At 47.8% G+C, this 22,469-nt stretch overlaps 1 protein-coding gene and 1 long non-coding RNA gene across 3 annotated transcripts; both read left to right on the forward strand.

Annotated features, from left to right (window-relative positions):
- The first annotated feature begins 1,095 nt into the window (after positions 1–1,095).
- Positions 1,096–11,162, forward strand: LOC138121498 (tyrosine-protein phosphatase non-receptor type 1-like). The gene is made up of 6 exons (XM_069035073.1): positions 1,096–1,294; positions 1,766–1,994; positions 8,035–8,108; positions 8,700–8,909; positions 9,343–9,504; positions 10,127–11,162. The coding sequence occupies exons 2-6, from the start codon at positions 1,859–1,861 to the stop codon at positions 10,235–10,237; spliced, it is 693 nt and encodes a 230-aa protein (XP_068891174.1). The 5' UTR covers positions 1,096–1,294; positions 1,766–1,858; the 3' UTR covers positions 10,238–11,162.
- Positions 11,163–14,272: 3,110 nt separating this feature from the next.
- On the forward strand, positions 14,273–21,323 carry LOC138121481 (uncharacterized). Of its 2 annotated transcripts, none has more exons than XR_011156191.1 (14): positions 14,273–14,337; positions 14,417–14,458; positions 14,700–15,743; positions 15,822–15,863; positions 15,958–16,118; positions 16,198–16,277; positions 16,364–16,401; positions 17,372–17,434; positions 17,513–17,554; positions 17,649–17,693; positions 17,769–17,839; positions 17,921–17,961; positions 18,046–18,086; positions 18,188–21,323. It is a non-coding gene; the product is annotated as an uncharacterized lncRNA (long non-coding RNA). The 2 variants fall into 2 exon arrangements; XR_011156190.1 differs by having other exon boundaries at positions 17,796–17,839.
- The last annotated feature ends 1,146 nt before the right edge of the window (positions 21,324–22,469 follow it).

The raw sequence follows: 22,469 nt of genomic DNA on the forward strand, positions 1-22,469 counted from the left end.
CACAGACTTTCAATGCAGTACTCTAAAACCGGTGAGAGATTTAGTCTCTGTCGGAGCAAAAGCTCCTCTGGACTCAGGCCCAGAGGGAAGCCAAAGCACGGGGATTGAATTTAAACCTTTGGACAGGCTGAGATACATGAAGCCACACCAAAGTGAAATAGAAACATAGATTTTTAACTTCAGTAGAAATATATGCTAAGTGCCTTAAACATTAAAAAGCTGTAGCAGAGACCTTAAACACAGTTCTTGCTGCAGCAGTGTTACCTTTTCACAGAATTCTTTACTTTAGACAAAATATAGATAGAATTATACTGTTCATATTTTTTAGACTGTTCACATAAACAATAAGAGCCGATAGAAACTGCATACGCAAATCTGTGTAATACCTATGTAGTACTTGTGTAAGGCTTACGACTGTTAGAATCAGGCCAGGATAGGTTAAGAGAAACTAGAATCGTGTATTAATCTTATTGGTCAGTTAACAAATATAATCCACACTTCTGTAAGAAAAAATATAGAGTGTATAGTACATTGTATAGAGTGCATCAAGTATTGTGTGTATAGTATATAAAGCATATAGAGTATATGGAGCATCTAGAACATATAGAAGAGGCTGTTTTTGCCTGCTGTTGCTGCTTGGCTTTGTCATGTAGCCCCCCTCTGAACTCTGCCTTCAAGAAAACTATGAGACTATGAAATAAAGAACTTAGCAGAACAGCAGCCTCCTCTGCTCCGTTACCCCGGTCCGAGAAGGAAGGGTACCCCGTCAAAAGCTCAACAAGTCTCGTATATCAAATCTCAAAAGTCACATGCATACTTATGGAACACTTTCTAGTTTAAAAAAATATTTCAAAAACCAACCCTGACAGTTTACCTGCACCTGGCATCAACTATCTATTATCTATGGAAAGGAAAGCCCGGTGCCTCAGCGTGTCAGGTGCAGACAATGAGCCGTCCAGGGAAGGAGCAGCAAATCCTTTCTGCACCTGCCCTCACACTTGGACTGGCAACAACCCCAGGTGTGAGCCGTGAGAATGATGAGGGGGCAGAGCAGCCCCAGGTGTGAGCTGTGACGGTGAGGAGAGGGCGGCTCCTGCCGGGGCCTGTTTTAGGAGGGGTTACCTCAGCTCACTTTTGCAGGGCTATGTTGGAGGAGAGGGGCTTACGGTGAGGTCCTGGGGGGGTCTCTCACGAAAGGACGGTGAGAGCATCTCACAGGGTCTGGGGGAGCACTCGGATGCAGTTAGATGCGGAGCATTGCCAAAGGAGGCGCCAGGCAGCTGCAGCTAAGCAGGTGAGCCGGTGCGTGGGTTTGCGGGGGGGGTTCTTTCTATTTTTCCCTTCCGATTTCATCTTGCCAGTCCCTCCCCCCGTGCCCTCAGAAAAAAATGGGGATTACGAGAACAAAAGGAGTTTAAATGGAGGGAAGAAACTCCTCCTTCATTATTGTCTGTGTTTGAACGAGGGGATCCCCCTTCCATTTTAAATGGAAGGGGAAAGCACAGATGTTACCATTTTATGGGTTTGAATTGAGGGTAACCCCTCCATTTTCATCAACCTAAGTTCTAAATTGAGGGGGAAGCCCTGCTGCCCCTGCTTTTTGAGGGTTTTAATGAAGGTAAAAATCGCCCTTTCCCCATCATTTGAGAGAGTTGAGGAAAACTCCTCTCTTTCTGATATCTTAGACCATTAAATAGAAAGGGAGAACACATTTATTTACCATTGTATTGGTTTGAATTGAGGTGAACACCCCCCGTTGCCTCAGTTTCAGGGGTTAAATTGAAAGAAACTCCGGCTTTTCCAGCACTTGAAAGGTTTGAATCGGAGCGTGCCACCGCATTTGAGGTCGCTTCCGGCCATGCCCCGGCACCGAATGTCTCGCGCGGGAGCACTCCCGGCCCCTGGGGAATTTCTAAGGAGGAGTGGGAATTTGGGGGCTGGGCCGCCGACAGGGACCGACGGAGCCGCGCCGGTCCGAGCCGCGCGGAGCCGAGGTGAGCGCCGCCGGGCCGGCCGGCGGGAGATGCGGCACGGAGCCGCGCCGCCCCGGGTCGTCCCGCCCGCTCCGTGCCGTCCGTGCGCGGGGCTCGGGCGCCGCCGGCTCCCCTTCGGTCAGGCGCCGGTGCCGGTGCCGTTCGGCAGGCGCCGGGGGCGGGCGGGGGTCTCCCGGCGCGGGGCCGCCCCCGCTTGCCGGAGGAGGCGCTTTCGTGCCGCGAGCCGCGCGCCGCCGGGTCCCCCTCGGCCCGGCGCCAGTGCCGCTCGGCAGGCGCCGGGGGCGGGAGGGGTCTCCCGGTGCGGGGCCGCCCCCGCCTGCCGGAGGAGCCGCTTCCGTGCCGCGAGCCGCGCTGCGCCCGGTTCCGGGAGCGCGGGGCCGTCCCCGGGCGGCGAGTGCCGCCGGTTCCGTGGGTCGCGTGGCTTTTCCGGTCCCCTCGCACCGTGGAACAGCGCCAGCCCGGAGCGAGTCCCAGCAAGGGGCACTGTAGCACGCTTGCGGCTTGTCCGCTTCATAGTTTGCTTGCAAAAAGCCACCGAAAGGAACAATGGAAAAAAACCAACCCCGATCTCCCAGGCTTTTTATCCAGGAGCTTAATTGGTATTGCTCTTTAACTGAGCCACGGCTTTAAATAATGAATGATTTAGCAGCCTCTGAGATAATCCTTGTCCCCTCTATCTTGACAAGATTAAGTTGAATTTGGCCTCTTAGGTTGTGTTTTTAGCATCTGCTGTCTGAACTAACATTTGCTGTCTCCCACTAGTTAACTTGTGCTTACATGAGTTAGTTATTGACTGCCCCTTCTTCAATCCCCCCCTTTTCTTTGGGTATTTGTAATTCTTTACAAATCTTGCATGTCTTTAAAGTAAGAACCCTTCTCTATCTTAGTTCTAAGTTTATGCTTGTGCCATGGAGCATAGGCATCTCGATTCCAGGTACATAATATCATACAACAGTAACTACTAATACAAACACTAAGTAACAATGCAATAACACAAATAGCTATTACAAACAATTGTTTAAGCCGGGTAAGTTGGGTAACCATGCTGTAAGTTTGTCTCATACCTCCTCAAACCTTCAAGAACTGTAATCTAAGGTGATCTGATGCAATGTTCGCTTTGGATAAATAATTTTAACAGTTTTCTGGGTATGATTATGAGACCCTTTATCCTAGCCCACCCATCTGTGCTCATTTGTCCCTTGTCTTCTTGTATCCAATTTAAATCATCAGTGTCATATGGTGGTTTGTTTTTTTTTTTTTTTTTTTTAAACTTATAAGGATGCTAGAAGGAATTAGAGCTAGGGCTTGAATCTGAACCCCACTGGCCACTGCCTTTGCTGTTTTGTCTGCCATAGCATTTCCCAGTTCAGGGATAGTGTTACCCTGGGACTGTCCCTTACAATGCATTATAGCCACTTTTGAAGGTTTTACCACTGCTTCCAGTAACTGTACAATTTCAGTAGCGTGCTTGATTTCTTCTGTGAGGTTAATAAACCCCTTTCTTTCCAGATAGCCCTGTGAGTGTGTACCACCCCAAAAGTATACCTCGACTCAGTCCAAATGTTGATAGGTTTTTCTTCGGCCAATGCCAAGGCTCGAGTTAGGGCTATTATTTCAGCCTTTTGAACTGATGTCCCCACAGGTAACGGTTTTGCCTCAATGACAGCGTCTGTGGTTGTAGCTGCATACCCAGCAAGCCGCTTACCATTCTTGACGTAACCGCTCCCATCGGTGAACCAGTTTGCTGCATTTTCTAGCGGAGAGTCCTTTAGGTCCAGCCAGCCGGAGTAAACCGCCTCCACGGTTTTGATGCAGTCATGTCTTACAGGCTCCTCAGCAGCCTTGCCCTGGAGGTAAGCTGCTGGGTTTAAAACGTTAGTTACTTGGATACTCACATCCTTCAATTCTGCCAGGACAGCCTGGTATTTGAGAAAGCGAGATGGGGTTAACCGGTGATTTTCTTTCTGTGTGAGCACTGCTGACACCATGTGAGGGACAAAAACAGTTATATGCTGTCCCAGTGTGAACTTGCGAGCTTCTTCTATGTTCAGGATCACGGCTGCCACTGCATGCAGGCAGGCGGGCCCTCCTTGGCTGACCACGTCCAGCTGCTTGGAGAAATAAGCCACCGGCCTTTTGTACGGTCCCAGCTTCTGTGCCAAAAGTCCCAGTGCCAGTCCTTGTCTCTCATGTGAAAACAACAGAAAAGGTTTAGTGACATCTAGTATGCCCAGTGCTAGAGCTTGCATCAACTCACGTTTCAGAGTTACAAATGCATTATTAGTCTCTGGTGTCCAGCATAGGTGAGTTCCCCCAGTCTCTTTTAGGAGTTGGTATAAAGGTTTCACAGTGAGTCTATAGTTGTAGATCCATAATCTACACCATCCTGTCATTCCCAGAAAAGTTCTCAGTTCTTTGGTTCTTCAGTTGGCCAGGGCATTTGACAAATTGCCTCCTTCCTGTTGTCTCTCAAGGCTCTCTCCCCTCCTGCCAGTTCATACCCCAGATATGTAACATTGTGGAGGACTAGCTGAGCCTTTTCAGGAGAGACTCTATGTCCACTTAGTCTCAGAAAATTTAAAAGACTTACAGTCCAGTTCTTGCAGTCTTCACAGGTCCTTGTTGTTATTAATAGATCATCGATGTACTGCAAGAGCGTACCTTCCCTTTCCCAAGCGGCGGCGTCCAGGCTTCCAGTTCCTCGGCTAATTGATCTCCAAATATCACGGGTCTATTTTTGAATCCTTGTGGCAATACAGTCCACGTAAGCTGGCTTTTTCTCCCTGTTCTGGGGTTTTCCCATTCAAAGGCAAAAATTTCCTGACCGCTTTCACCTAATGGCAGACAAAAGAAAACATCCTTTAAATCTAAAACTGAAAACCACACTCAGTCACTTTGTAATTTTTTGAGTAACGTGTCCTCAGGTCCTGAACTAATCAATAACTTCCATTTGGCTTTTGTACTGGTAGAATTGGGGTATTGCAGGAAGATCTACACTCTCTCAACAACTTCTGATCAATAAATTTACTAATTATTGGTTCCATTCCTACTCATGCTTCATGCCTTAGTGGATATTATTTAACTGACACTGGTTGTACCCCTTCCAGTAGTTCAATAATCACTGGGGGAGCCCGTTTTGATCTCCCTGGAATTTCAACATCTCTTACTAATGGGATCATCTGATTTGTTATTTTACTATCTATGGGTATTTCTCTCAGTCTTGTTTGTTTGGTCGGTTGTTTTTGTTTTGTTTTGTTTTTTTTCCTAGGCCTGAGTTGGTCAAAGAATGGGTTTTCCCTTTATCTAATCTTAGTGGTTTAACTTACACTTTAAAGTCCTAGTCAGGTATCTTCAGGAGGCTTCTTTGGTTGTAGCTTCTTTATACAGTTTTTGTTATAATAATATTCTTACTCTGCTGTATAATTCTATACATTATAAAGGATTAGTTTTTATGATACAAAACTAACACACAAAACATTTTCATACAAAATATTCTCATGCAAACATATCTTTACATCAGGGCTATGCTCTGTTTTCCAGGAGACAGATTATAGCACCCTTGTCATTTAATCTTGACACAAACTACAAACTGTGGCTTTATTTTTGGTGGGATTAAAAATGAAATGAATTCTCTTTCAAACTTAAGGTTTTTTTTTCTTTTTACCTCAAGTAGCCTTTTTTCTTTTGTGAATAAATTGCCTTCATCCCATTCTGCACCTACAACTGACATTGCAGAATGTGCTATAAATAGGAGGGGTGAGGAAAAGTTAAAACATCCTCTTAAGACATATGGCATGAGATTGAACAGCACTTTAGTTTGAGAGCTGGTAGAAGGCTTTTCTGTATCCCTCCTGGTTTAGGAAGGGGGATTCAATCATTTCTCATGTAGCATTTACTTGTGTTTTGTCACGATTCTTTAATTCACTAATTAGAAAATCCAAAAAATTTAGCCAGATTATAATAATTTTGAAGCTTTCTGAGGCAGAACCGGGAGGGTTAGTCCATCTTTGTAGGATTTCAAATATGTATAAATTCTTATACCAACTCTCAGGATAATATTGGTTGAAACAAATTATACATCCATAAGACCTGAGCCACACCATTTTTCAGTAAAAAGACAAAACAAGTTAGACAAAAATTAAACTCAAGAATATGTAGAATGCTTTAACTACTATTTGATCTGTCACTTGCAATGAAAACACAAACAAATTACAAACATTAACCAACTGACAATGCAAGCAATTATGGTGACACTTTCAATTTCATTGGTTTTCACACAGCTCCATCTCATGTGTTGGTAGATTCCTATAAAAGAAAAGTGAAAATTTGGCCCACTAGACCGATTATTAAAAAAGAAGTAAAACTTTATAGGGCTAACACAAAGTGACAGCGAAGCAACGGTTATCACATTTAGGTGTGATTTTGCTGCTTGCAGTTTCCTTGCTCTCAAACTGCTTGCTTTATCTTTGATGTCGGGACATTTGACATTCCTAGAAAAGAGAAAAGAAACAAACTTCCCCCCAAAAAATATGTCTGAGTGAAACAAGAGTTTAATTGCATTAACTTATTCAAGCGGAGTTTTAGTTTTTATTCTATGAAGTGCTTGTCGCACCACTTTTGTTGTCTCCCACAGGTTTTCGGTGGGGTTTCTTCCAATTGATTCTTCAGCGGAGGGAGCGAGACTGCTTTTAAAAGTTTTGCAAGAGTTGCAGTCTGTGAATCAGGCATTTGAGTCGCCTTTTTTTTTTTTTAAAATAACCAATCACATTTTTAGTAATCAATCATCTTTTAGTAACCAATTGTTCCTTATCTCAATATTTTTTTTTTTTACCAAGTCCACCCCAGGAGTAGAGAGGTGACTAACAAATTAACCAAGGAAGGACAGCAAAACATTCTCCCCATAGGTTTCTTTACAGCCCCCGCAGATGAGGCTGCATGACAAATACCTGGGCCTGCACAGGGACAACACCATCCCCACAAGGCAGCAGCTGCAGAATTGGCCGCAGGATTAGAATCTGCCAATTCTAGTTCTCCACAATAAACCACAGACCGGTGGCAGGGGAGGGTTCCCCACAAGATAGGAGCTCCGGATTCACCTCAGAACCGAAACCTGCCAATTTTGGCTTTTCACAACAAAACACAAAAGGCACAGGGGCACGGGTCCCCTCCAAACAGGAGCCTTTCAGCTCTGCACAAGCACCACATAACAGGAGCCTCGCAGCTCCGCACAAAACACCAAGCAGAAAAGGGAACTAAACACCCAAACCTATTAACCACAATGTCCACAATTCTTACAACCTCTGCCATCACCTTTGCCATTGCTTTTGCCTTTTCCTCATCTCTTCTTCCATACGCTTGCTGTACTTTTCTAACCAGCTCCTCTCAAATTTCTCACTATTCTCTGCCACTCTCCCCTTTAACATTATCTGCACTTTCCTTTTCTGGCAAGTTCTTTATTCCTGCTCTTTCTAGTCTGATACCAAGCTCTCTCCTCTGGCAGCTTGGACACCACCCACTCCATCTAGTAGAAATACAATACCACTTTCTCTCACAATTAATACATGCACACAAAGACAAGCTTTAGAACCGTTTTCTCACACTTAACACGGGATTTCAAAAGGGAAATCAGATGGAGCTATATCAGAAAGGCGTTGGGGGTCTGCATGTTTTCAATTCAATAGCTAAAATCTTTCTCCTCTAAAATCCACCCCCTTTGGACAGTAAGGTTGAATTCCAAACCGACAGTTTATGTGATTTATGCTCATTCGCTCTTTGCCAAACGCTTCGCTTTCCTCCGGTCGAGCCCGTCGCCGGGTTACGGAACCGCAGATAGAGCCTCTCACTCGCTTTGTACTTTGACAGCACGTCTCATCCACTCTCACTCACACAGCAGCAGAATAGCAACAGACAAAACAAAAATAGCAGTACAATAGCACACGCCAGTGGGGTCCAGCCCCTTAAAGGTACCTTTCCCAGTGGGGTCCAACCCCTTTGAAAGTCGGGGTCCAACCCCTTAAAAGTACTTTTTTTTCTTGCCCAGGACTAATTTTGGGAGACCCAGTCTTCTTCGGGACTTTCAACCCACCCTCAGGGACTCGAACCCTGGACCTGCAGGTATTTCTGTGTTTAAAAGGAATAGCAAATACCTTAATTTGGTGCAGATGGTCCTTGTCCGCCCCCGCCGCGAGCCAAAGGACAGCCGAGCTCCCCCTGAAAATTCAGGGTCGCGACCGGGAGGTCCGCTTACCCCTGGATCCGGCAGCCGGGCAGAGAGGGTCCCATCTCGGGGCACCAGATGAATCGCGCCGCAGCCGGGCCAGGAGATTGGCTTGAAATTGGGGGTCACGAATTGGTCTGGATTTGATGATTCTGCATGAGATGTCAAGGAAATGAAACTCTTGGATATTTCTGAGACGTACCTGGGGACACTCCAGGCGGTTTCATGTCTCAGCCATACCCAGAGTGACACAGGCTTCTGAGCTGCACTGAAATAACTGAATTGTAAATAAGTAAATTTACTTACCCAATTCCCTTTGGTCCCAGTGGAGACCTTCACAACAAGAGACAATTACTTGTAATTAGTTTCTTGGCTGTGCAGCTATAAAAACTCCCTGAGACTCCCTGAAACTTTGTCCTTGGAATTTAAGTCAGTCCTTCTGACTGGTGTATCCAAACTAAAACTGTTCCCAAACCCTGTTTTTGCAGACCCAGGAAACTCGGGAGATTCTGCACTTTCACTACACCACCTGGCCCGACTTTGAGGTCCCAGAGTCGCCGGCCTCGTTCCTGAATTTCCCGTTCAAGGTGCGGGAGTCGGGCTCGCCGAGCCCCGGGCACGGCCCGGTCGTGGTGCACTGCAGCGCTGGCATCGGGAGGTCGGGCACCTTCTGCCTGGTGGACACCTGTCTGCTGCTGGTAAGGGCCACCTGCAGGGCCACCTCTCCTGCACAGGCACCTTCAGGGGAGCTTTGGTGCAGCCTTAAAGGAGCTGGAGCAGGGGCTGGAGGGGTTCCCTGTGATTTCCTGTTGTTTTACTCTGCTGTTTTGGGAGTGTATTCCAAGGCAGGTCTCATTCCTAAGTGGCCATTTTGAGTTAGGGGAAGAAAAGTCTCCAGTTTTCAGACTGATTCGCAAAGACAGGCTTTGCTTTCAGGGAAAGCAGCATTTTTGAGGCCCAGTGTTTTCCCCTGTGTGTTTTTGGAGACCCAGTAAAGAGCCGTTGATACCAATTATATGTGAGTTCATTCGTTCTGTAATGTGGAGGGTGGTGTGAAGGCCTTACCACAAAGTGAGTCATTGTAGTGAACCTCATCAGAGCAGAAAACATGTTTCACGTTTTTATCTGCAGATGGACAAACGGAAAGACCCTTCTTCCGTGGACGTTAAGCAGGTTCTCCTGGAAATGAGGAAGTACAGGATGGGGCTCATCCAGACTGCAGATCAGCTCCGGTTCTCCTACTTAGCTGTTATTGAAGGGGCAAAATTCATCATGGGAGATGCTTCAGTGCAAGTAAGTGCTCCTGGCCGCTCCCAGGGAACTGCAGCAAGTGGGTGGAAGGAACAGGATGGAAAGAAGCTTCAAATGTGGTGCTTGCTTCAGCTTCAGTACATGTTTATGTTATGGGGCTTTTAGGTACAGTGCTTTACAATCTGTCACAACCTAAAGTGCTGTGTTTTATTTATTTCCAAAAGTACCTGTGATGTAGCAGGTGCCTCCTGTGCTTTCCAGCACAGTGACTGGGGTGGAGCTGCTGCATCAGCCTCCCCTGACATTTCAGACAGTACAAGTTTTCTAATATGCCTGAAGTTTAAGTGTCATGATTAAATTAATCAGGGTTTTTTATGGTAAGCAGAACTCTAGCAAAATAGATTTTATTTTGTGCTGCTTAGGTTTTTTAGAAGCAGATGGGAATTTCTTGCTTTTATGGCCAATATGTTTTGTGTAGTGGATGTAGCTTGGGCTTGGAGTTCTTGTGTTTTTCTTGCCTTTTTTTCAATTCTGCCAAGCCTCCAGATCTGTGTAATTCCCTTGCCAAACTATCCTCCTCCCCAACAGTGCAGCGCTTGTTCCCTTACACCTTTAGTTCATTGTGGAAAGCATTTATTTCAGTGAACAAATGTTGTTGTGGCAGGTGCAGCGAAAAGCAGAAGAATTCTCGGTAAGTTCATCTCGGAGACCTCAAGTGCCGGCCAAAACCTCGCCACATTCTGCCGTGATGCCACCGAGGGAGGAAAGAGCGTGAGGTGCAAAGCCCCGAGCAGAGCGGTAGGAAACGGAAGGACCGAAGAGTCGGGCTAGGTACGGATTTAAACCGGGCCAGGTATAGGAACTGCAGAGCAGGAAGAGTCATTTAGCTGGAATTAATTTGTTTCAGGAAGCGTCTCATCATATAGTCTGTAATTTAACAGTTCCCATGCCAGGAACTGTTAATCGTAGCGGAAGACAGCAAACGAAGCCTAGAGACTCGACTGGGATGCCCCAGGTCCCTGCCAGGCGCAGATTACAAAAAACCAAACCCCGAGGTTACAAAAACAGTAAAAGCTCATCATACAAAACACAGGGAAAAAAAAAAAAAGCCTACAAATACACCAAAAAAACAGCCTACAGAAAAATTTTGTTCTTTGTTTTGTTTGTTATTTGTCTGGTATTTTGGAACAAAATACCAGAATAACCTAGTTCAAAATCATAGAAACCCAAATTTCAAAATACCAGAAAAACAGTTTCAAACAACCACAATACCCAGTTCCAAAATATTAAAATAGCCTAGTTTCAAAATACCAGAACACCACGTTCAGAGGTAGCAAAGTAACCCAGTTTCAAATTGCCAGAACACGTTCAGAAATACCAAAGTAACCCAGTTACAAATTACCAAGTTCCAAAATACCAAAGTTACCCGGTTTCCAAATATCAGAATACCAGGTTCCAAAATACCAAACTAATTCCATTTCAAAACAACAGAATATCAAGTTCCAAAATATCAAAATGACCCCGTTTCCAAATATCAAATTGTAAAATACCGATTTTCAGATGTCTTGTACAGGCAGGATTCCCAAACCCACAAAAATGCAGTATTGTCAAAATGGGATCTGTGCTACCAAAATGGGTATTTTCTCCTCTGAAAAGCTTTCCCATAATGACCATCAATAGATGCATTTTTTTAAATTGTACAGCCAGATGTACAATAAGACTTTTACTTCAAAAAGCCAACACTCGTAGTAGTTTTCTGCTTAGATCGTGTCCGCAAGCATCGGCATTTGGGCCGGAGAGCTGCGGGTGGGATCAAGGGATAGAGTAAACCCTCTCCCTGCAGATACACGAGGAAAGACCGAGTAGCAGGGAAAGGGAGTATTTATAAACAATATCAATATTTCACCGAAATTCAGGGCGGACCGGCGACGGGGGCGCTCGGGTTTGGTCCGGGCCTGCCCGGATGGGCCATAAACGACCCGGCCAAACCCTCGACCCCCTCGAGGAACACGTCAAACACTTCAAAGGAAATGGAAGTCAGTAACAATTATGGAAGAACTATTACCGGTAATCGCTTGCGATCGGCAGGGAATTTCCTCGGTAAGTACAAGCCTAGGACATAGGGAATTTTGGAGGCGGGATCCCAATTTTGGCCACGTGCACCCGGACGAGAAGGCCGGTCCTTTTCCACGGAAAGGAAAGCCCCACACCCCGGCGTTTCGGGGGCGGACGACGGCCCACGTAGGGGAGGGAACGACCGGCAGGACCTTTCTCCGCCTCATCCCCCCGCTCCGAGGTGCGGCAGCACCGAGCGCGACCGGCGTGGATGAGGAGGGGGCGGCTCTGCCAGAGGTCGCTTTCAGAGGGTTCCCGAGGCACACCTACACGGGGAGCTGCCGGTCGAGAGGGGCCAACGGAGGCGTCCCGAGAGACGCTTCGGGAACAACGGTCGCAGCGCTCCGCAGGAGCCGGGGAGCGGCCGGATGCACCCGGGTAAGGAGCATCGCTTCAAGAAAACACCCAGGGAAAAGCTCTTGTGCCAAGGGGCAGCACCTGAGCGGGCAGGGCAGTATGTGAGGTCCCTTTCATCTCCCCCTTTTCCATCATTGTAAGGTTTAAATTGAGGGGGAAGCCCAGTTCTCCCTCCTTTCTAAGGGTTTGAATTGAGGAAAAATCCCCCTTTTTCCAGCACCAGAGAGTTTTAAAGTGAGGAAAACCCCTCTTTCCCCAATAGGTTAGGGGATTAAATTGAAGGGGAGAAGCCATTAATTTGCCATTGTATCAGTTCAAGTGGAGGCAACTCCCGCCCGTTCCCTCATTTTAAAGACTTCAGTCAAAGAAAGCTCTCCCTTTTTGAGCATTTTAAGGATTTAAATTGCATCTCAGGGTGCTCCTACCCAAGCCCCGGTACCGAACGTCATACGGGAGCGAGCCCCGCACGGACGTAACCCTAATAGCAGCTAGGAGGGTATTAAGAAGTCTTATTTTTATTTATAATGTATATAGCCTTAATTAGAGGTCCCAAGGAGAGTTACATCGTTAATAAAATTACTATTCTTCTCTACCCTACTAAGCCACAGGTGGAGTACTACTCAGTAATTACTAGGGAATAATTATGCAACTTAACAACAAATTACCTAGCTGAGTTCCCAAAACACAAAGTTTGATTTCTTACCGGCCGGCCACCCTTTTGCTCAATATAAAAGCAAAAAAAGAAAGCATCGTCGTTTCCCTGAAGAGTTTCCTACCAAGCCCTTTACTCACCTCAAATTTAAGTCAGAGGAGCCAAACAGTGGCAACTCCTAGGAGGGCTTTTATACCTTGCAGGATTTGGCTCCTCCCTTTTCCCTGGGCATCATGGGAACGAGGGGCGGACCCGGCCAGGGGTATATTAAGCCCAGGCTTTTGCAAGGGGAGTCATTCCCTCTCTGGGAGTGAGTGGGGTAAGAGCTCTCCTCTCATTTCAGTGATGGGGATCTTTCTGCTTATCTCAGCTTGCTTTCAGCAGGCTCTTTTAGCCTCTAAAGCAACAGAGGCTTTGAAGACATTGGGAAGAAGATACCATTGAATACAGGTAATATTTAAGTTCACTCATTTGGGTTACATGTTTAAGGTTGGTAAGGTGGTTTTATAATTTCTGGTTTTGTGCTAAGGTTTTTTTTTTTTGGAGCAGTGCAACTTCCTGCTATTCCAGGTTGTGTTGAGTGGGATACTTCAAATTTTTTCAGTGAATTCATTGTGTCCAAAAAGGGATCTACCTCGTGCCGTAGATGGTGTCCGAGATTGAGGCTTCCGATAGGGAAGTTGAGGATTGCGACCGGGAGAGGGAGGACGAGCAGGGTAGCGGGTTAGGAGTTACAGCAGGGGGCTTTTGAAGGCGGCACGGTGTATTTGGGAGCCGCTTAAGGCCTTTCCATAAGCATAGCAGCCGCATTTACAAGTTTTATGGCATGCAAACACATCCCATGCATTTATGGAAACGCCTTGTAACTCTGTCCCTTGCTACCCTGGGTGCCTATCACAATAGCAGCCGCAGCCTTAGACTAGGGATAAAGCTAGGGCCTTGAGAATCTAGGGGCACTTAGGAGCGAAGCGAGCTGCCGACTTGTTGCGATTTGCCACTAAACTCATAGTTTGATCTTGGTTTTCTTTATTGTATCTGACTAAGAGACAACAGCCCAGCGACAGCAGGACCTTCCCGGGTAGCGAGAGCCAGCCTTCTTTTTTGCACCCGAGGCACGTTCGCATCCCCGGACATCCGAGAGATAAGTCGAGGGCTCTGACCTACGGAGGGGATGAAAGCGGGGTGTCGGGTTGGAACTTGCCGGGAGGGATTTTTGAATTAGCTTTGGAGATGGAGATATCCAAGAAGGGGCCCCTTAGCCCACATAAAGGGAAGTCTCGCTTTTGATCACAATGCCGATGTGCGCAGGGCAGAGCAATCCCGGTGCGTGTCGTGTCACCTGTCTATTGTTACGTTCTGTGTCTTTTGGGCATCTTGTGTCTCGTGTCTTCTGCCTTAGCCCTTTGATGTGCTTGCAGTCGTTCTTTTTGCAGAGAGTTTTCTGTCCTTGTCGTGTCTCCTCATTTGTCATCTCCTGTGTCACGGGTGCTTGCACGGGTTTGGCCCGGAGCTGCTCCGCCCTGCCGCATAGTCTGGCACATAGGTGTAATAGAACAAGGCCTGGGGACTTGAAATTTGTAATGTAGCTTGTAGCTGGGCTCTAGATGATATTCCTAAATTCACACGAGATGGTCGGAGCCGTGAAATTCTCATGCAGCCCTTTGACTTTTGTCATTGCTTTCTTTCAGATGCAGATGGATTAAATCTGTGGCAGAGCGCCCCATACCGGGTGAGGGGATTCCCGCAGGAAGGTCAGTAACTGTTTGTCTGTGCTGGGCAAGTGTAAATGATGGCTATGTTATAGCACCGTTCTTTGTCTTTTTCTTTTAGGAGATAAAGCCAGATCTCAGCAGTCAAGGTCAAGTTAGTGAGGTAAGCGGTGACCGGTGGAAGGAAAAAGTTGTTATTGCTCGGGTGCCGAGTGCCGGTACTCTAAACTTTAAGCGGCCATCGTCATTTGCGTGTTTTGAGCAGTCCACTTGTATTATGCCAAATCCCCTCACCGACCGGCCGACAGAGCCGGCTCGCCGCCCTCGTGAGCCCTCCCAAAGTGTTATGGGACTCTGCAATGAAGCCTTTACATTTTCTGATGTTTTGGTTTTCTTTGTTGTAGCTGACTAGGAGATGGCAGGAACTTCCCGGACAGCGAGGTAGCCTTATTTTGCACCCGAGGCGGATTCACATCCCGGACGTCCGAGAGATAAGTCGAGGGTTACGACCCACTGAGGGGATGAAAGCAGGGTGCCGGGTCGGGCCTCGCCGGGAGGGATTTTTGAGTCAGCTTTGAAGGCGGGAATGTCCAAGAAGGGGCCCCTTAGCCCACATAAAGGGCAAGTCTCACTTTTGATCACAATGCCGAGGCGGGCAGAGCAGTCCCGGTGCGTGTCGTGTCACTTGTCTGTTGTATGTTCTGTGTCTTTTGGGCATCTTGTGTCTTAGGTCTTTTTCCTTAGCCCTTCGAGGGGCCAGCTTATCGGAAATGCCAGGCATCATCCTTAGCATCCGTGTTCCTCGGCCGGGTGCCGATACCGTCGGAGCTTTGACCGACGAGCTTGGATGCACATTGGAATCGCATCTCCCTTCAGAGGCATTGAGTCAGAGGTCTTTTATGGTCTTGTTCTGAGCTATATTCACAGCTGTGCACCGCAGTGATCCATTACAGAGGATTAGGACTTGTCAGAATGCAAAGAGCGGTAGAGGATTCTGACCGGACGATTCTCGGGCATCCATCTTTGCGGTTCTCGGAATAAGCCCTTCCGTTAGCATCTTCTTCGAGCCTCGTCGGTCTCGCCGAGATCATCTCGCTCCGCATTCTCTCGGTCCTTGCGGTCATTCCTCTTGCCAGAGTTTTCTCTCTTCATCGCATCTCCTCGTTTGTCATTTCCTGTGTCACGGGTGCCTGCATGGGTTTGGCCCGGAGCTGCTCTGCCCCGCCGTGTAGTCTGGTGTATAGGTGCAGTAGGACAAGTCCCAAGGCCTTGAAATCTGTAATATAGGGTGTAGTTTGGCCTCTAGCTGGTATTCCTAGATTGACACAGGATGCCTGGAGCTGTTATCATGCAGGACTCTGACTTTTGTCATCGCTTTCTTTCAGATGCAGATGGATGAAATCTGTGTCAGGGCGCCCAAGACCGGGCGAGGGGGTTCCCGCAAGAAGGTCAGTCGCCGTTTGTGTTTGTGGGGTAACTGTAAATGGTGGCTATGTTACAGCATTGTTCTTTGTCTTTGCTTTCAGGAGGTAAAGCTGGATAGCAGTAGTCAAGGTCGATGGAGCGAGGTAAGCGGTGACCGGTGGACAGAACGAGTTGTTATTGCTCGGTTATCAATTTCCGGTGCAGTTCTAAGCATCCATTGTCATTTGTGTGTTTTAGGGGGTCCGCTTTTTTTATGCCGAACCTTCTCGCCGACCGCCCGACAGACCCGGTTTGCCACCGTCGTGAGCGCTCTGGAAGTATTACGGGACTCTGCAACGAAGCCTTTACATTTTCTCTTCTGAGGTACCTTCCGGTACATCCACGGCCGTGGAGTTGCGGTGAGTCAGGGAGGGAGGAGGAGGGAGGGTCCACTTAAGTTTCAGCAATGCCACACCACCTTGTCTTCTCTTAACCCAGGCATACCCCGCGATGACGGCGTCGGCCTCGGAGCGTGGCCGAAGCGTGCGGTCGGAGGACCCCGGCCTTCTTAGGGGACGGTGAGTAGCGGAATTGTCGGGGCTTTGGCCGACGTGCCACTAAGTTCCTGTAGTGATGTTTGGTTTTCTTTATTGTGGCTGACTAGGAGACGACAGCCCGGTGATGACAGGAGCTTCCCAGAGGGTGAGCCGGCCTTCTGTTGTGCCTGAGGAGGATTCCCATCTCCAGATGCCTGAGAGATAAGTTGAGGGCTACAATCCACTGAGGGAATGAATGTGCGGTGTTGGGTCAGGGCTCGCCGGGAGGGATTTTTGAGTCAGATATGGAGGTGGGGATGTCCAGGAAGGGGCCCCTTAGGCCACATAAAGGGCAAGTCTCACTTTTGATCACAATGCCGAGGTGTGCAGAGCAGAGCAGTCCCGGTGTGTGTCACTTGTCTATTGTATGTTCTGTGTCTTTTGGGCATCTTCTGTTGCAGGTCTTTTGCCTTAGCCCTTTGAGATGCTTATTGGAAATGTTGGGTGTTATTCTTAGCATCTCTGCTCTCGGTGCTCTTTGGCCCGGTGCCGATACCATCGATCCTTTGACTCAAGAGCTTGGAGGTGCATCAGAATCGCATCTCTCTTTAGAAGTGTCGAGTCAGATGTCTTTTATGGTCTTGTTCTGAGCTGTATTCACAGCTGTATGCCACAATGATCCATTATAGCGGATTAGGACTTGTCAGAATGCGAAGAGCGGTAGAGGATTCTGACCGTACGATTCTCGGGCATCCGTCTTTGCGGTTCTCGGAATAAGTCCTTCCGCCAGGGTTCTTCGAGCCTCATCGGCTCACCGTCGGTCTCGCCTAGGTCATCTCATTCCTCGTTCTCTCGGTCCTTGCGATCGTTCTTCTCTACGAGGGTTTTCTCTCTTCATCGCATCCCCTCCTTTGTCCTTTCCTGTGTCACAGGTGTCTGCGTGAATTTGGCCCGGAGCTGCTCTGCCCTGCCGCACGGTCTGGCATATGGGTGTAATAGGACAAGCCCTGGGGACTTGTAATTTGTGGTGTAGGCTGTAGTTTGGCCTCTAGATGGTATTCCTAGATTGACACAAGATAGCTGGGGCTGTGAAGTTCTCATGCAGCACTTTGACTTTTGTCATCGCTTTCTTTCAGAGGCGGAGGGATTAAATCCGTGGCAGAGCACCCTGGACCGGGTGACGGGGTTCCCACAGGAAGGTCAGTCACCATTTGTGTTTGTGGAGCAGGTGCAAATGGTGGCTGTGTTACAGCATTGTTCTTTGTCTTTATTTTTAGGAGGTCAAGCTGGATCTCAGCCATCAAGGCGAAGTGAGTGAGGTAAGCGGTGACTAGTGGACTGAACTAGTTTTTCTTGCTCACTTATCAATTTCTGGTGCAGCTCTAAGCATCTGTTTTTTTTTGCGCATTTTAGGCGGTCCACCGGCAAGATGTCCCGGTCGGGGATGCTGGCAGCCAGGTGGGTGCAAGCTTAAGCTATAGGTGCAGTGTACTTTAATTGGAGGGGGGAGGTTGTGATTTCAGAGTCTTTCAGGATGTTTTTTGCTTTGTTTCTTTGCAGGTGCTGCTGCTGCCTTGGACGTGCCAAGAAATAGAGACAATCAGGTGAGTTGGCCTTTAAGTGGGGCAAGTAATAGGCGAGCGGTATGTGGCAGTGTGCTAAGCATGTACCTTTTCGCTTTGCAGGTATTTTCTGGGCCGCCTCTGGAATCGGATGAAGATTTGAGGTGAGCCGGGGTACCGGTGCGGAGGACCCCCGGGGATTAATATTCTCGAGGGCCACAGTGACGTTTTCTGTTTTGTTGTCTTAGGTGCCGTGAGCAGCTGCGGAGCTGAAGTTTGGAAGCAGCAGGTAAGCGAGCCTCGGCCCTTAGGAGGGAGGGAGGCCTTGCGGAAGGGGTCGCTTTTGGGACGTCTCACTGCGGTCTGAATTTTTCTTCTGAATTTTTGCAGCCACCAAAACAGACCCCGGGGACCGTATCAACATCCATGGCGCCCGTGTGCTCATTTCCATTGAGGATGGATTTTGTCGGCTCGTCTTCCAAAAGCTAAGTGTTGGGACCGATGGTGGGGACAAGGGAAAACCCTTTGGACTTGCAGGAGGCAATTTGAAGTTAGCTTAGAGGAGAGGGCTGTAGAGGGATAGGCCCCTTGGAAGTAAAGGGAGAGGATTTCTCCTCAGCATCACCCGACCTTTTGCCGGGCAGGACGGTTCCGACCCGTCTCCGTGTTCTCACGAGCTTCACGTCATCGGCCTTCTCCGAGTCTTGATGTCATCGCAAAACCTTTTGGCCCGGGAGCTCGCCTTTGGGTCCGGAGCGATCGCCCCGGTCCCCCAGCAGTTGTTGCCTTCTTCTCTAGGCCTACTGAGCTTCTTGAGCATCCTCTTAACAGCTTTGGTACCAACTTCTTGTAAGGACTTATGTTTTGCTATCATGTGCTATTGCCATAGAGCTTTCTTTCCTTTGGCATCATCGGCCTCTGGCTCATCTTGCAGTAGGAATCTTGGGTCCATCAGGTGAGACTGCTGGGCAGTTTCAACTTGTGTCTATGTTCTGTAGGTTGTGTCTATGTTATGTAGTGTCCATTGTCCTCTGTGTCACAGGGCTTTGTTGCATATCAGTGACGTTTTTTGCATCGTTCTGGGCCGTATTGGCTGTACTCTACTTGCCTACTTTCCCAGATGGGGCTTATTCTGGCATCTTTACCTTTTTACTTCTTGAGACTGGAGGAAGTACACAAGATGTTCTCATCCATCTTCCTTCTCGGTTTTAGTACTGGCTTCTTTTCACATGTCATTCCCTTGGACTTCTAGAGGGAGGGTATCGGACCCTCCCTCCGTGACCGCAGTATTTCAGTAGGTTCCATCGCCTCTAAGTGTATTGCGCTCAAGAATTAATCTTCCGGAGACTCATCTCAAGCCCTCGTGTCATCTTTTCTTAATTTGGGGTGCCGCCCATCTGTGCGCCGCTTAGGGTCGGAGCCGCCCTGCCCTGGCATGTAGAGTCAGAGTTAGGTAGAACAGTCATAAAACTTAAGGGTTCATTTATTTTCTGTGGGGTTTTGGGTAGAAAATTTGTGGGCCTGGTGTGGGGATAACTCCTAGCCATGGGCCCCTCTCTGACCGCTTCACATTTTCTTGCAGGTCCCGAGGCGGCTTTGGATCTCCACGGTCACCGATGCTACCGGTTTTCCTGGAATCTACGGCTCGATGTCGAGGAGCGGCAGCCAGGGAAGATGTATCAAAGTATTTTCATTGGTGGAGTGTTTTGATGAATGGCTACAGTCAGTGTGTAAGCTGAAGAGTGTGTGACTGTCTGTATCTGTGTGTGAGAGGTTGTCTGTGCCTATGTGGTTGTGTCTGCCTGTGAGTGTGTGTGTGTGGAATGGTTCTAACCTTGTGTGTTTGGTTTTTGCTTTTCAGGTTTTTCAACACATTTTTAAATTTAGAATAAAAAAACCCCAGCTGGGGGGGTTTTTTTTTTTCCCCCCCCCGGCTGGGTTTTTTTTTCCTCGGTCCCGGCCGGTCTGCGAGGCGATGTTCATCGCCAAGGTTTGGGTGCGGACCGTGCCGGGCCGGGGTTTTGTCAGGCAGGACGATTTGGAGGCTCTCGGGAACCCCGTTCCCGAGCAGCCAGGGTGGGGAGAGTGGTTGAGATGATGGTGGTGGGATTGTGTGGAAGCTGAAAGAGGTGTGTGTGTGGTGGAATGGTTCTAACCTTGTGTGTTTGGTTTTTGCTTTTCAGGTTTTTCAACACATTTTTAAATTTAGAATAAAAAAACCCCAGCTGGGGGGGTTTTTTTTTTTTTCCCCCCCGGCTGGGTTTTTTTTTCCTCGGTCCCGGCCGGTCTGCGAGGCGATGTTCATCGCCAAGGTTTGGGTGCGGACCGTGCCGGGCCGGGGTTTTGTCAGGCAGGACGATTTGGAGGCTCTCGGGAACCCCGTTCCCGAGCAGCCAGGGTGGGGAGAGTGGTTGAGATGATGGTGGGGTTGTGTGGAAGCTGAAAGAGGTGTGTGTGTGGTGGAATGGTTCTAACCTTGTGTGTTTGGTTTTTGCTTTTCAGGTTTTTCAACACATTTTTAAATTTAGAATAAAAAAACCCCAGCTGGGGGGGTTTTTTTTTTTTTCCCCCCCGGCTGGGTTTTTTTTTCCTCGGTCCCGGCCGGTCTGCGAGGCGATGTTCATCGCCAAGGTTTGGGTGCGGACCGTGCCGGGCCGGGGTTTTGTCAGGCAGGACGATTTGGAGGCTCTCGGGAACCCCGTTCCCGAGCAGCCAGGGTGGGGAGAGTGGTTGAGATGATGGTGGGGTTGTGTGGAAGCTGAAAGAGGTGTGTGTGTGGTGGAATGGTTCTAACCTTGTGTGTTTGGTTTTTGCTTTTCAGGTTTTTCAACACATTTTTAAATTTAGAATAAAAAAACCCCAGCTGGGGGGGTTTTTTTTTTTTTCCCCCCCGGCTGGGTTTTTTTTTCCTCGGTCCCGGCCGGTCTGCGAGGCGATGTTCATCGCCAAGGTTTGGGTGCGGACCGTGCCGGGCCGGGGTTTTGTCAGGCAGGACGATTTGGAGGCTCTCGGGAACCCCGTTCCCGAGCAGCCAGGGTGGGGAGAGTGGTTGAGATGATGGTGGTGGGATTGTGTGGAAGCTGAAAGAGGTGTGTGTGTGGTGGAATGGTTCTAACCTTGTGTGTTTGGTTTTTGCTTTTCAGGTTTTTCAACACATTTTTAAATTTAGAATAAAAAAACCCCAGCTGGGGGGGTTTTTTTTTTTTTCCCCCCCGGCTGGGTTTTTTTTTCCTCGGTCCCGGCCGGTCTGCGAGGCGATGTTCATCGCCAAGGTTTGGGTGCGGACCGTGCCGGGCCGGGGTTTTGTCAGGCAGGACGATTTGGAGGCTCTCGGGAACCCCGTTCCCGAGCAGCCAGGGTGGGGAGAGTGGTTGAGATGATGGTGGTGGGATTGTGTGGAAGCTGAAAGAGGTGTGTGTGTGGTGGAATGGTTCTAACCTTGTGTGTTTGGTTTTTGCTTTTCAGGTTTTTCAACACATTTTTAAATTTAGAATAAAAAAACCCCAGCTGGGGGGGTTTTTTTTTTTTTTCCCCCCCGGCTGGGTTTTTTTTTCCTCGGTCCCGGCCGGTCTGCGAGGCGATGTTCATCGCAAGGTTTGGGTGCGGACCGTGCCGGGCCGGGGTTTTGTCAGGCAGGACGATTTGGAGGCTCTCGGGAACCCCGTTCCCGAGGGGCCAGGGTGAGGAGAGTGGTTGCGATGAGAGCAATGGTGGGGTTGTGTGGAAGCTGAAGGAGGTGTGTGTGGTGGATGACTGGTATGTTCTCCCTGTGGTGCTGTTGTTTTGGGTTTTCTGTAACAATAAAACAAAATGTAGCAAGTTTTCCAGAAATAGAGTAATTGTTATATTGTATTGATATGTATTTGGCTTGTGCTGCTCTGTATTGTTCTGTATTTGTGTCTGCTGCTGTATTTCCATGTATTGCTCTGTATGCAAATAGGACTTTTACCAGTGTGTATATGGATTGTATTTGTACTTTATTTGTATACATTGTTGTTTCTGTATATTGTGCTAGAGTGTAAATACAAAAATCCATTCAATAAAGTTGAATAAACTCTAAAACCCTAATAAAGATCCCCAGCCCCCCCCTCCTTCCTTGGCTCCTGTCTTTCTTTGGTGTGGTTTAGTCATTTATTCACTGTATTTCTTGCTTTGCTTCACTTTACTTTTCTCTGTCTATATTTCTGTGTCTGTTTTTCTTTTTCTCATTGTTTCTACCTCTGTCTCTCAGTTTCTCCTCACTCTCTCCAATTATGTTTCTCTCTAGGTTTATTTCCCTATTTCTCTTTAACTATTTCCTTGTTTGTCTCTGACTCCGTTTCTTTGCTTTCCTATTTCTCCTTATTGCTTTGTCTCTCTCTTTTTCTCTTTAACTCTGTTTCTGTCCTTCTCTATTTTTCTCTTTTAACTCTTCTTTGTTCCTCTGTCTTTATTCCTGTGTTTTCTCTACTTTTCTCTTTCCTCTTCTCTCCAACTCTACTTTTCTGTCTTTAACTTTGCTCTCTCTCTAACTTTTTAACTTTACTTTTCTCTTTCCCTCTGACTCTTTTGCTTTACTTTCCTCTTTCTCTCTAACTTTAACTTTTCTACTTTACTTTCCTATTTCTCTCTAACCCTTTAGCTTTGCTTTTCTCCTTCCCTCTAACTTTTCAACTTTGCTTTTCTCTTTCCC

This window comes from Aphelocoma coerulescens, chromosome 21 (genome assembly GCF_041296385.1).
Source record: "Aphelocoma coerulescens isolate FSJ_1873_10779 chromosome 21, UR_Acoe_1.0, whole genome shotgun sequence".
Taxonomy (NCBI): Eukaryota; Metazoa; Chordata; class Aves; order Passeriformes; family Corvidae; genus Aphelocoma; species Aphelocoma coerulescens.

Coding starts and splice junctions, on each gene's coding strand:
- LOC138121498 (XM_069035073.1), top strand. CDS start 1,859: ATGCCCCGGCACCGAATGTCTCGCGCGGGAGCACTCCCGGCCCCTGGG. Junction 1,995..8,034: donor CCGAGCCGCGCGGAGCCGAG/GTGAGCGCCGCC, acceptor TTTCTTGCCCAG/GACTAATTTTGGGAGACCCA. Junction 9,505..10,126: donor TGGGAGATGCTTCAGTGCAA/GTAAGTGCTCCT, acceptor TTGTTGTGGCAG/GTGCAGCGAAAAGCAGAAGA.